This window comes from Phoxinus phoxinus, assembly GCF_949152265.1.
Source record: "Phoxinus phoxinus genome assembly, chromosome: 15".
NCBI classification, from domain to species: Eukaryota; Metazoa; Chordata; class Actinopteri; order Cypriniformes; family Leuciscidae; genus Phoxinus; species Phoxinus phoxinus.
In genome coordinates, this window is record NC_136890.1 from 4,601,962 (window position 1) to 4,615,668 (window position 13,707).

Below are 13,707 nucleotides of genomic sequence, written 5' to 3' on the forward strand. Positions count from 1 at the left end.
AATGATAGTTCCAGTACACAGGTCAGAAAACCAAGATGGACGCGTCCATGCATCCAAGCGCTGAGCAGCCATATTGGATTCTGAATTCGGGGTTGTTGTGGTTCCTCCGGGTTTCCGAGTCGGAATTTTTACTTGAGGGGGCGTTCCGTTTAAAAGTTCCATCTAGGAACTTTAAATTTCTGTTTTCGAAGTACAAATGAAATGCACTATAAACTCTGCAAGACATTGTGGCCTTCAGGCTGCAGAACTGATTGGACATCCTTGACTTTTACACATCTTACCTTTCATTTCAGCTTTTGAAAGCTGGTTCAACTCTCCTTGCTGGTAAGTGACTATTGCCGTGTCAGTTTGACATGCTGGCTGGCAACTGCACGCGCAGACTTGACCCAGACTTGTTGCAAGACGGTGCAGTAATGTTAGCAAGCTATAGAGAGTTGAATGTTTTAGACAGTTCTTGCCAGAATGTGTGCAGAAAATAAATGTCCTAATGTTGTATTCAACTATTGAAATATTGAAGAATATAACTGACCTTTTGAAAATGTAGTTGTTTAATTTTGAATAATTATATCAATGACTCACATCTCTGGATCTGGATCTCAGTTTTAAGAAAGCCTGGAAAGGAGAAAAGAGAGAAAAAAAGTGGGTTTAGAGGGGAATTAGAAAATTGGAAATGAAGGGAAAATACATTTAAAAAAAAAGGAAAGTCAAGAACGAACAGGGAAGAGTTCATCAGTCTGGTCCTAAAACCCTCCCCATGGAATGTCTGACCAAATAAAAAAATCAGACATTACATCAGCCAAGTAATTTAGTCATTTACCAAACTTTCTAAAGTGCCAAGAACAGCTACTGTCCAAGAGAGCATCCAAAGCCGCGTTTCCACCGCGGGAACTTTCCCCAGGAACTAGGAACTTTGGGCTGGTACACTGTGTTCTTACACCGCAGGAATCAGGGTCTAAATGAAGTTCCGGGTAAATATTTCCCCCTCCGAAAGTCCCTGCTGGCGAGGTAGTACTTTTTCAAAGTTCAGGAACTTTCGGGGGCGGGACTTGTGCGCTGAACATGCTGATTGGTTGTGTTCACGCCGCATTTTGATTGGATGACTCCACGCAGCATTCTATTTTAACCGGCATTTTAAAATATCTATTGCGGTTCGTGGCTTCATGCAGTAAGAGTTGTCTGTCTGCAAATATGGAATTTAATAAAAAATAAAAAAACACAGCTGGACCGACGACGAGGTTCAGGCTTTATTAAGCATATTTGTGTAACAGGACATTTTCTGCGCGTTCATCCCAGCCGTCCGCATCGTCTAATTTTATAGCATTACGAGCTTTCTGAACACGCTTTAGTATCTATCAGTGCTCGTCTCTTTTCTTCCATTTTGTTAATTACCTCGTTAGTAAACCAATACATCACAAACAACTGCAGCACAGTTTAAATCTCCTCCATACTTATAAATGTGGCGCTCAAAACTGAACTGTCCGTCGCAGACTGGGAGGAGCAGTCGTGCGCAGTTTATAATCTTCCCGGTACTTTAGACCGCGGTGTAAACGCAGAAAGCAACCGGTCTGGGGCAAAAAAAGTTCCTGGGACAAATTGTTCCGGGTAATTTAGGTGGAAACGCGGCTTAAGGTTGCAACCACACACACTCGCTCACTCACTAGCGCACGTGCACACTCTATCTCGCTCGCCCGCTCACTCTCGTCGTGGAGGACCGAAAAAAAAAAAATCAAACATGCTAGTCTTTTTGTCGTGATGTCATGAAGCATCGCAGACGCGATAGGTTGCCCACTATGACACACTACGAGATCAAACGATCGAATCTTGCGTCCCGACGACCGTTGTCGTTTACGAATCCCCACGACACTACGTCAAACGACTCGTGCCAAAATCGGGCTAAAATCGTGTAATCTGAACCAGGCATGAGAAAAATATCCATATTTAAAACCCACCCATTGGTTCTGTGACCAGGAGTAGCCTACGCTCCTGTGTGTTTGTGATGGAGGGGGAGTCAGGTCTTTCTGCTCACTGCTTGAGTTAGTTTTGACTTCGGACTGCAAACTGAAATTGGTTGTTAGTCATAAGTGTGACAAAATAATCTTCACGTAATATTTAGGACGAATACATCTATCAGAGCAGAGGGAGAAATGTGGAGCTTTGACCAGTGACTATTTGGGAGCCAGTTATTTTATGAACATCTGAACCTGATCTGGATTTGTCTTTTTTTACAGAAAGAAAAATGTGAGTACACAAAATGGACTCTTATGTTGGTTTGTAATAAAATAGCCTACGCTTTTCTGTTTTATTGAATTTGAATAATATTATTTTGTAATTGTCATAATGTTTTTATAAACAACACCTTTTGACAATAGATGGAGTATGTATGTATTATGTTCTATATGAAGAGAAATGTCTTAAATGTTATGTGCTATTATTATTTAAGTGTTTTACTATTTTAATGGACCTTTCCGCTTTTATCAGTCACATATATAACCTACATATTGGTATGAGGTCATAAAAGCTGCTTGTATAATAATTATTTTAAACACAGAAAGCATAAGCCCTGTTTTGTGCATTTCCAACAACTTGAACACTTTTGAGGAAGGTTTTAAATCTGTGGAAAATAAAACGGTACTCGATACTTGCTTGATATGCGACTGAATAGCCTACATTATGCAGATAACCAATTCTTCACTGTTTACAGCTTCGGTTTAAACTGTTGCTTTATTTATTGTTGCTCTATAATCATCCAATATATCACAAATCCATCAGATTGGTCAGCTGACAAACTTCCTCCAGTTTACATAATTGTGATTCATTCAGCAATCCTCTTTGATTGTGAAATTCTGCCCTGGCATACACACACACACTTACGTGGCATGTTTTCCCAGAATGTACAGGAAAGGGTATGGGCCAATATTCCCAATAGTATTATGGCAAGCCGTTTAACATTTAATCATTTCAACCGACTAGTCTCTATTTTCATGCTACTAGTACTTATTTTTTAGATATCTATTCCATTAAGTACTAGTACTTATTCATTAGCTACTAGTGCTTATTCTTTAGGTACTAGTGCTTATTCTTTTACTACCTTTTTAAAGATACTAGTACTTATTCATTAGATACTAGTTCTTATTTATTAGATACTATTCATTAGATACTAGTTCTTATTTATTAGATATAGTACTTATTCAATAGATACTAGTACTTATTAATTACTAGTACCTATTAAATAGATACTAGTACTTATTCATTAGATACTAGTACTTATTTAAATAGTGACTAGTAACTATTTTTTTGTTACTAGTAACAAATAATTTTTTTTGCCATTGACTTCTATCTGTCATTTAGATATCAACTATTCAGTTCTTCTGACTATTCCAATTTTGACTAGTACATATATATTAGACACTAGTACTTATTCATTAGGTACTAGTACTTATTTTTTAGATACTAGTAGCCTACCTTTTAATAGATACTAGTATTTATTCAATAGATACTAGTACTAAGTCATTAGATACTAGTACCTATTAAATAGACACTAGTACTTATTCATTAGACACTAGTACTTATTCATTAGATACTAGTACTTATTCAATAGATACTAGTACCTATTTACATTTTAATAATGGAAAGTGACCACTCCAAGAGCGATGGAGTCATTCGATAGAAATGTCCATTTTTCTGTCCCTATAGCCTTAACATAAATATTACACTTAAAATACACTTTAGTGTTACAATTTCTTTACATTTAAAAATAAAACAATATGTTATTTGAACAATTACACCTTCTTGAGCCATCGATGTGGCAATATTTGATTTTTAATTAATTATATAGAATGCTCGTCCCCACAGCAGAGTACCGAGGGAAAATGCTTTATTTTGAGGTCAATAACAGGGTTTCCCACCATTTAAAATACAATAATGTATACACAACTATCAAAATATTATGTAAATTAGGCTACATAAAAAAATGCTAAATAAATATTATAAAATGTATAATGAAAGCAGTGGTCCCCTTACCGTTAAACAGAAATCTCTTATTTTGAAATAAAAATCACACTGATGACATCACTTGACTTACTTCTTCCAATTTCCTGAATATATATGAAGAAAGGCCAATAGTAAATCGACTGGCTCTTTTCAGTTATCAGAAATATTCTCATTTATCTCATGATTTCATGTGAAGCTTTTAGTTGAACTCACTGGTATGACCTACTTTATTGTTAGGGAATTGTACAAATCTAGAATACAAATGGATTAAACTACTTAATTTAGTTAGTATACCATGATTGACAACATTTGATACCTTGCAGCAGCCATTTTGTAAAATGAAATTTTAATGAAAATTGTCACTGGTGTTACTGTCACTGGTGTCACCTTTCTTATGAGTAACACCAGTGACTCCTATTTATATGGTAGATAAACATTATTTAAAGCTATTCATTTAGATTGTATGCCAAATGTAACAATTTAGTCTAATCTACTTAATTATAGTTGAAGAATAATGATCTTTGGTCTTATGTCAATGACATTGTGTTACTGTCTTTTTTTCTGTCACATTAAATAAAATATCACATGTGAAATTATCATAATTTTACATCCATTTAATTCTGCTTACACACAAGAGTTAAGAGTTAAAGGATTGCATCATTACTTTACTGATTTTAACTGGTTTTCAAATATTTTCATTGTTATAGCAAATACATGGTTGTGCAAATGAACTAAGATCGTTCAATCACACTTTTAACAAACCTGATTAAAATAAATAAACATAATCTCCTTATTTGTTGCATTATTATTATTTTTCATTTTTCATGTGCTGAATTTTTTTTTGAAATAATATTTCATAAAACCTTTAATATTGCCAAAGTAAGGTAACAGTGACCAAAAAATGTGTATTTAAATAAATGCACAAAAAAATATAAAAATCATTAAGCTGTTATTTATGTGTATTCATAAAGTCAAAGGGTAATCTAATAATGTGGTCTAAGTTTAAATGTTATAAAAAGTAATACATTTTATGACTTGCCATACCAAAATGGGACGTTTCTGTATAATGAGCTGGCATCTGTGTGACACTCAGCGAGACAGAGATTGACAAGCTCAAAGTTCCAAACGCTTTGCTCTGCCCTTGCTAGTTGCTGCAATTTAAAAAGCGGGAATATGACTTTATACACGTCGATTTACACGGTTATCTCGGGAAAATATTCTTACTGTTGTCTCTATACGAGCTAGCATCTTGCCGACAACATCTTGTTTTGAGTTTGACATATCGTGTGGTTCTGTGTGATTTGTACAACTCCAAGTTACGCCCCCCTTCAAGTTATGCCCACTTACTGTTACACCCCTCTCTTGCAATCCGCAGACAGACCCATCCCCAATATCCTCCTTATTTACTGGCAGTCTAGCGGGGGCAGCTTTAATCAGAAATAGTTTGTATAAACAAAGGAAAATCTTTTTTTTTTTAAAATCTAACTTTTATATCAGCCAAATAATTTGGTCATAAACGTAGCCTTCTTTATTGTGATGTTATTTCCTTGTAACCATACCGTTTCTATTCCCAAATTTTCCAAAAGTTCCAAAGCACAAAGTCCCTCCAAATGTAGTTATTCTCTATATCAATGTCACTGTTTCTGGACTCCATGAAACGCCAAGATGATTGACAGGGCAGTTTAAACTTTGACAAGATGCATATAACTAAGCTGTATATCCCAAAGCTTGCCAACTCGTCTGATACACTTCTTCACAAAAAGAGTACATACTTTTAGGGCATAGTGTGAGTAGGTGAATTGGGATGCAGCAGCAGCAGCTATTGTACGGGGTGGGACATTTCCCCAAATGCATGAAGCGGTTGACCAATCACAACAGACTGGCCCAGCCGACCAATTAGAGCACATTCACAGGAACTAAACAGAGTGTTATTGACAGACTGGGAAGAGAGGAGCTGCAACAATGGAGAATATGAGAAAAATATATGTTTTTTCAGAGCTGACCTGGATGCAGAGAGAATCCTTGAAGATAATGATGAAGAAAACCATGCTGCTGCTGATCTTAGTACTCCTAACTCAGGCTCTTGAATCCCAGGGAAGATCAGCCGTCCAAGATGAGGGTACGTTTTTTTCAACATAATCAAGTGTGATGATTTTCACCTATCGAACCTGCAAGTAATTTTTGCAATCTTAAGATTTCTTTATATTTATATGACTTCTGTTGTGATTGGCTATAACCTCATCACAATCATTCAAACATCATTAAGATTTCTCAATAACCTACTTTAAGCTTCGTTTCATTCAATTAAATAGTGTATAATTGCAGGTAAGGAGTAATTAAGATGTGGATCTTTAAACAGCAATTTATTAAACAAAAACAAGAAAATAATCCAAGATAAAGACGATAATTCAACAGCACCAAAAACAGACAAAAAAACAAAGACAACAAACAAAGAAAGACACTCACACAGGGCTACATATACAGAGTAAAGACGTAACTATACAAGTGTCAGGGTTTGGGGTTGAGGAGATGAAGCGAGGACTCAATTGCAAGAGAATGGGTTTTATTAATAATAAACAAAAACTACCCCGAGGGGGAAAACAAGACAGGCTTTACTAGACTCGACTCGACTTGACAGCAGGGAAACACACGGTGTACATATGACCACGAAACAGCACAGGACTGAAAACACAAGGAGATTAAATAGGGAGAACAAACAAAGGAGGTAACGAGAGAGGACAGGTTGGGCAAATAAATCAATAATCAAGTAACAAGAGGGGAGGGGCTAGACAATTAACTGGAGAGCACATGGCACAAGGAAACATGCATGACAAGCCATGTGCTCCTGTAACGGGCACAGGAATTTTAGTATTGACCCTTGAGGTACACAAGAGACAAAAGGTGTATAAACTCAGTTTTAATTAACAATCTTTCAATACATATAAAAACACACACACTATATATAGATGCATGCACAACTAGGCAGAAAAGATAGCAGATGATTAAGTGTAAATAAGCATATTAGTACATACACACTACTGCTATAAACCCAGTGGTAAAAATATGGCGCCCTCTTGAGGGAAGTAAAGTCCCAAGGTCACGGTTCTCAACGCTGGTAGACACACCACTAATAATTCTACACGCGTGTACAAATCACATCACACACTTTCATGAAAACAAGGGTCAAATAACTATAAACGTATGTGACAAGAAATACACAGGATCACACAGCATAATGAAGTAGACCAAGCCAAAAGCAACACGCACACCCAGTTAAATGTTACCACGTTAAAAACACTGTTTACACGAGGGATACTTTCACCACATTCACTGTAAAAGAAAGTATAGCGAGCAGCCTTATAACCTAACCATTATCTGCCTAATAAAACCCCCATTTCTATACAGTAAATAAATTAACAGCCAGCAACCACTCACGGCCAGTCCACAGTTTAACACCACAGTACAAGGAAATCGTCGCCGTCTCTGTCTCTTTCCTTGTGACGATGCAGGGTATCTCGCGCCTCCCGTCGACAGCGCTCCTCCACGGATGGTGACCGTGAAAGCTCCACCCGGAACTGCGAGGAGGGGAAAGTGGATCAGTCAACTCTTCACAACAATATCACGGGATAAAGCCCACTCGCTCACTAGACAGTCGCAAAACTACTTCCCTTTAATGCGAGGAATGGAGTGCGTTGGGAAGATTCTTTCGCCGTCTTCACTGCGTCCACGTAGATAGTGACCGGGTCGCGGTTATCTGGGGAATCGGAGGCGGTGCAATGCCGGCGTCTTCGCTCTCGTGGGTTGCGGTGCGTGAAGTCGTGTTCGGGCTCCGGCTCGCTGCTGGTTACCAGAATCCATCAGCTTTTATCCTCTCCAGCCACTAATCACGAAGGCTGCTGATTATTCCCCATTATCAGCCGCACCTGTGCATGATCATCTCAAACACACACAGACATATGTACAACCCCGCCCCCTCCCCAGACAGTTTATTCAACATCTCAATTACATGTAGCCCCACTACATTTTTCACCCCCCCTTTAATAGGGCTCGTCCCGAGCGCTAAGAGTCCAGTAATAGGGCATAATGTCCTATAGTTCAGTTTATGGTCCAGTCTGTTGCGACCGTCAAGGTCGGTAGCGCGCAGGAAGATTCCCCCGGTTATCACGGGCCGGGTACCGACTAGGAGCACATGGCTCCGGATTTTGGTAGTGTTCTGGGGCTGTGCAGGTATCTATCATTGGCTGTGACGGGCCTATTGTGTCCTGATCAGTCCCTACCATTCGCAACTCTGGGCCAGGGGCTTCATGAGAGGGGGCAACTGAGGTAGAAGAAAGAGGTGGAGTCACTATAGGGTTGGATGGTACGTTGGCTGGCTCTGGCAATAAGGTCGATGCCGGATCGAGCCGATGTGGTGGAACTGGCTGGATTAGTACCACTGGAGCAGGAGGCCAAAAGGTTTCTGGGTGATTAGCTATCTCTGGTTCGTATTCCCCATTCTGATGACCTTCCGTGGTGTCATTATTGATCGTCGGAGGGTCTCCAGGGCATGGCCGCAAATTGTTACGGTGGAGGGTTCGACACGGACCATCTTTACCCTCTGGTCATATAGTAAACACTGGCCGGTCAGGATGGGACTGCCCGACGATCACAAACGGTGCTGGGAGCCACCGTGGTGCAAGTTTACCTTGAGCCCTGCGACGGAAGTTTCTCATCAACACCCTCTCTCCTGGCAACAGTGGCAAGGTCCGAGTGTTCCGATTGTAATGCCTCTGGTTCCAGTGGTTGCGACGCTCTGCGTTGTTACGGACAGTTGCATAGGCTTGCAGGAGAGTCTGATGGTGGCTTCGGACCCAACCCTCTAAACTATCTCTACGCTGGGGTGGTGCAACCTCGTACAACATATCTACTGGTAGCCTAGCGTGGCGGCCGAAAACAACGTAATGTGGAATCATCCCGGTGCTTGCGTGCGTGGTGTTATTGTAGGCCTGTAAGAGTGCCGGTAGCCGGCTAGGCCACTGGGCCTGGGACGGTGCTTCGATAGTACACAACAGAGCTAGGAGAGTGCGATTAAACCTTTCGCAGGCACCGTTCCCCTGTGGATGGTACGGGGTAGTACGTATCTTTCTACAGCCATACATCACGCATAGTTGCTGCACCAGAGTTGATTCGAACGCTGCCCCCTGGTCTGTGAGAATTCGCTCTGGGCAGCCAAAAGGGAGGATAAGTGCCGTCCACAGGGCCTTTACTGTGGTAAGAGCCGTCTGATCATCCGTGATGATCAGTATGTACTGGTACGTGTCAGAAGGTCTCCCAAGGGACAGATAGTCTAAGGCCACCGTTTCAAAGGGGTAACTAGAGACAATTGGGCACAGGGGGGCTTTTGGCTGAGCTCCTTATTTCCCAACTACACAAGTGGTACACTCTGTGGCCCATTTCCGGGCACTTGTACTCATCCCCACCCAGTAGAACCTCCTTCTCAGCAATGAGACCATTTTGTCCCCACTCGCATGGGCTGCTGCCTTATGATATTCTTCCCAAAGTGGTCGGGCTTGCGCTTCTGGGATGATAATTTGCTTCACCGGTGCGCCTGTATCTGGTACACCGTGTGCTCTGCTGCCTCTCCTGGCAGCCGTGACAGGATATCAGCATTTCGATTGGGCGTCCCTGGTCGGTAGCGTAGATTGTATGAATAATTTGCAAGTTGGGCCACCCATCTTTGCTCCGTCGCACCCAGTTTTGCCGTTTCGAGATGGACCAGAAGATTATTATCGGTAAAAACGGTGACCTCAGCTCCTCACAAATAATCTTTGAACTTTTCTGTAATGGCCCACTTCAAAGCCAGTAGCTCCAGTTTAAAGGAGCTATAATTTTGGTCATTACGCTCGGTGGGGTGGAGACTGCGGCTGGCATATGCGATGACCCTCTCTCTTCCACCTTGGACCTGGGCTAAGACAGCCCCGAGACCATCTAGGCTAGCGTCAGTGTACAATCTGAATGGAAGCTGGAAGTCTGCATAGGCCAAGATGGGGGCGCTAAGGAGGGCCTGTTTCAGATTATCAAAGGCCACTTGGCAACCAGGTGTCCACTGGATAGGGGCAGAAGGTCTATTGGCTTTTCCTTGCAGGAGTTGGTGGAGGGGGACTGCTACCTTGGAGAAGGCTGGAATGAAGCGCCGATAGTAGCCGGCAAAGCCCAAAAATGATCTCACTTGCTTCACCGTCATAGGCGTGGCCCTATCACGGATAACCACCACCTTGTCTGGATCCGTCGCTACCCCTTGGCTGCTGACGATATGTCCCAGATATGTCACTTTCCTTTGAAACAAATGGCACTTCCGTGGCTGTAACTTCAGGCCATGTTCTTGAAGACGGGCAAAAACCTTTTCTAGGTGCTGCAAGTGGGCTGTAAAGTTGGGTGAATAGACGATGACATCATCAAGATAGATAAGGAGATGATCATAGACCTGTGCTCCCAGACAGCGTTGCATCAGCCTCTGGAAGGTGGCTGGAGCATTGCAGAGGCCAAAGGGCATACGCTCAAAGTGATACAGGCCAAAGGGTGTGGTGAAAGCGGTCTTCTCTTGGTCTTCCGGCGCAACCTCCACTTGCCAGTACCCACTTGCGAGATCGAGGGTGGAATACCACTCACACTTGGTTAAGCTAGTGAGGGATTCCTCAATGCGTGGTAGAGGGAAGGAGTCTTTGTGGGTTACTGCATTCAGTTTGCGATAATCAACGCAAAATCTCCATGAGCCATCCTTCTTCTTGGCAAGAACCACTGGAGCAGCCCACGGGCTCGAGCTCTCCTTCACCACCCCGCTGTCCAGCATGCCCTGTAGCAAGGTCCTCAGTTCTGGATAGAGGTTTGGGGGAACCGGGCGATAGCGCTCCCGGATTGGGGGCGCCGTGCCAGTGGGGATTTGATGGGTGACCACTGCTGTTCTGCCAAAATCCTCTTCATGGGCTGCAAACACATGAGACCATTTCTTTAAGAGGGCCTTCAATTGGGTCTGTTGATCATCGTCCAGCCCTTCACCATGCAGAGCTAGGGCTGGGTGATCGTCACTTAAGGTCCGTCCCACCTGCTGTACATCGACCTTGACGACTTGGGGGCCAGTATTCCATAACACTAGTCTCGTCCGTCCCTGCACGTCCTTTTGGTCAATCTGGGTGACTGTGGCTAGGGAGCATTGTTGAGGCAGCTCCATGGGGAATGGGTTTGGATTACAGATACGCAGGGGAACCCTCCCTAGTCCAGCTCAACGATCGAGCCACTCGTCATGGTTCTCCATATCTTCTATCAGGACAGGGCAATCAGGCAGGCAAACAGATTGCGGTACATGGGCCCAGACAATCATTTCCGCGGAGGGGGGCAACACCACCGGGGGCTGTCGTTGGAGTCTAGCCACACCTTGGAGCTCCACTTGAGTCACGGATGCTTCAGCCCTCCGGCAGGCAGCAAAAGCTGTATCCCAAATTCTTTCTGCGGAAGGGGGGAACACAGATTTAAATGCAACAACTCCGGGGTGGCCACATTTAAAGACCCCAGTCCAGCAATCTGCCACAACGTTCATCCCCAAGAGTCCATATTCAGTGTTAATGCAGTCATCGCGGACAATAACTACCCCCTTCCCCTTTACCTCTAATCCCCCAATGCAAAAGTCTAAGACGGCGTAGCCTACATAGGGAATATCAAGGCCATTAGCTGCTTTTAAGGCTAGCCATGATATACGGCTAGGGTCTTGTCAGTGTTGTGCCCGTTCATACTTAAAAAGAACTAGCTCAAAGTTCAGTTCACACAGATGATAATGAACTAGTTCATGTTCATAGTTCTTTTCATAGATAAGTTCACATATCTAAAAATGAACTAATTCACGTTCATTTTTTAAAATTATTTTAACAAAGATGTAGGCTATTATTAATAATAGCCTAATGTTATTTCAACACAGTATCTCGTTATTTCGAAATAATATGTGTGCGTGCATCTGTAAATCCGGTGACGCGTGTATTGATTTTTATTAATAAACAAGTGTTTTCTCTAAAAGTGTCGACTCGGCTGCAAAGATGAAGTTGACGATCGCCATCTCCGTGTGAACGCGCTTATAGAGAGAAATGCACATAAATAAGCCTAATAATGGATTATCAGAGAGTAGCCTTTTTCTTTTTTGGTTTTGAATTATTTTGTTTAAAGACATTTCAAGCTTTGTGTATTTGATGTATTTGTCATGTCTGTGTGAGGCATACACTGAGTTTCGTTAAGTTAGGATGTGCTCTAGTTCACGTGCAATGCAAGTGAGCGCGCGGGCGCCTCCGTTATATTTGTTTCGTCGGCCTATTCATTAAATACAGGCAATTGGTTGATGAAAAATGTATTAAAATTAAGATACAATTTATACAAAACGAAATTCACTTTAAAGAAAGGCTTTCTATAACAACTTAAACTTCAGCGGTCAAAATCATGTCTGACGCGCTCCATGTCTCATTGCGCATCCTATCTCGGTCGTGCTGTTCACTTTTCATAAATCAACATAAATGGGAAAAAAATAACATTATAATATTTTAACAAATATGAAACGCACATTTTTTTAAATGGCTACAACAGTATAGTAGGCCCAGTACATAGCTGTCACGGAACACACAGGAGAGAGAGAGATCCAAATGCAATGATTTATTGAAGGGGTAATCCGTACTCACAACTAGTTCAGGCAGAGGTCAAAATCCAGAAAGGCAATCCAAGGCAAAACAAGAAGCAGACAGAATGCAGACAACGGAAGTGTGGTGACTATAAACAAGGACTCCGTGACAAACACTGAAACAGACAGGGTATATATACACAAGTGCAAACAAGGTGACGAGAAACAGCTGAAGGAAATGAACAATCAGTGACAGACAGGATTATGGGAAATGTAGTGAAAATGCCTAGACACCGTGAATACTGAGGCCTCTAGTGTTAAACCCAGGGAACCACCAGACACTGTGACATAACCTCCCCTCTACGGAGCGGCTACCAGACGCTCCAAGACCACAAGAAACAAACAAAACAAGAGTCCAGGCGGGAGGAGGAAAGGTGGAGGATCAGGGGGTGGGATGGGGGGCCAGGTCCATGGAGGGGAACAAGAACAGGGCGGCCAAGGCGAGACAGACAGTCTATCGGGTGGCCAGGGCGGAGACGACCCCTCGGGCGGCCAGGGCGGAGACGACCCCTCGGGCGGCCAGGGCGGAGACGACCCCTCGGGCGACCAGAGCGGAACAGGCTGTGCAGACGACAAGGGTGAAGACGACCCTCCATCGGGCGGCCACGGCGGTGAAGACCCCTCGGGCGGCCACGGCGGTGAAGACCCCTCGGGCGGCCACGGCGGTGACGACCCTCCATCGGGCGGCCACGGCGGTGAAGACCCCTCGGGCGGCCACGGCGGTGAAGACCCCTCGGGCGGCCACGGCGGTGAAGACCCCTCGGGCGGCCACGGCGGTGAAGACCCCTCGGGCGGCCACGGCGGTGAAGACCAGGGTGGAGCAGACCCCGACTCCAGAACAGGAACAGACCCCAGCTCGGGGTGGGGCCCAGGAACAGACGCAGGAACAGACCCCGGCTCAGGCGGAGGAACAAACGCAGGAGCAGACCCCGACGCAGGAGCAGACCCCGACGCAGGAGCAGACCCCGACGCAGGAGCAGACCCCAGCTCGGGCGGGGCCGGCAGGGCGAGCAGCTCGGGCGGGG

The 13,707-nt window shown here is 43.5% G+C and overlaps 1 protein-coding gene across 3 annotated transcripts in view; it reads left to right on the top strand.

Annotated features, from left to right (window-relative positions):
• The first annotated feature begins 1,983 nt into the window (after positions 1 to 1,983).
• Positions 1,984 to 13,707, top strand: part of LOC307012126 (fibroblast growth factor receptor 1-A-like) — a 44,716-nt gene continuing 32,992 nt past the window's right edge. For 2 of the 3 annotated variants that reach the window (XM_079638423.1, XM_079638421.1), the window contains exons 1-2: positions 2,105 to 2,238; positions 5,987 to 6,109. In XM_079638423.1, coding sequence (XP_079494549.1) covers positions 5,998 to 6,109 — 112 coding nt within the window. In that variant the 5' untranslated portion in view covers positions 2,105 to 2,238; positions 5,987 to 5,997. Of the gene's footprint in view, positions 2,239 to 5,986; positions 6,110 to 13,707 lie in introns of all 3 variants that reach the window. The other variant, XM_079638422.1, reaches the window with a different exon arrangement.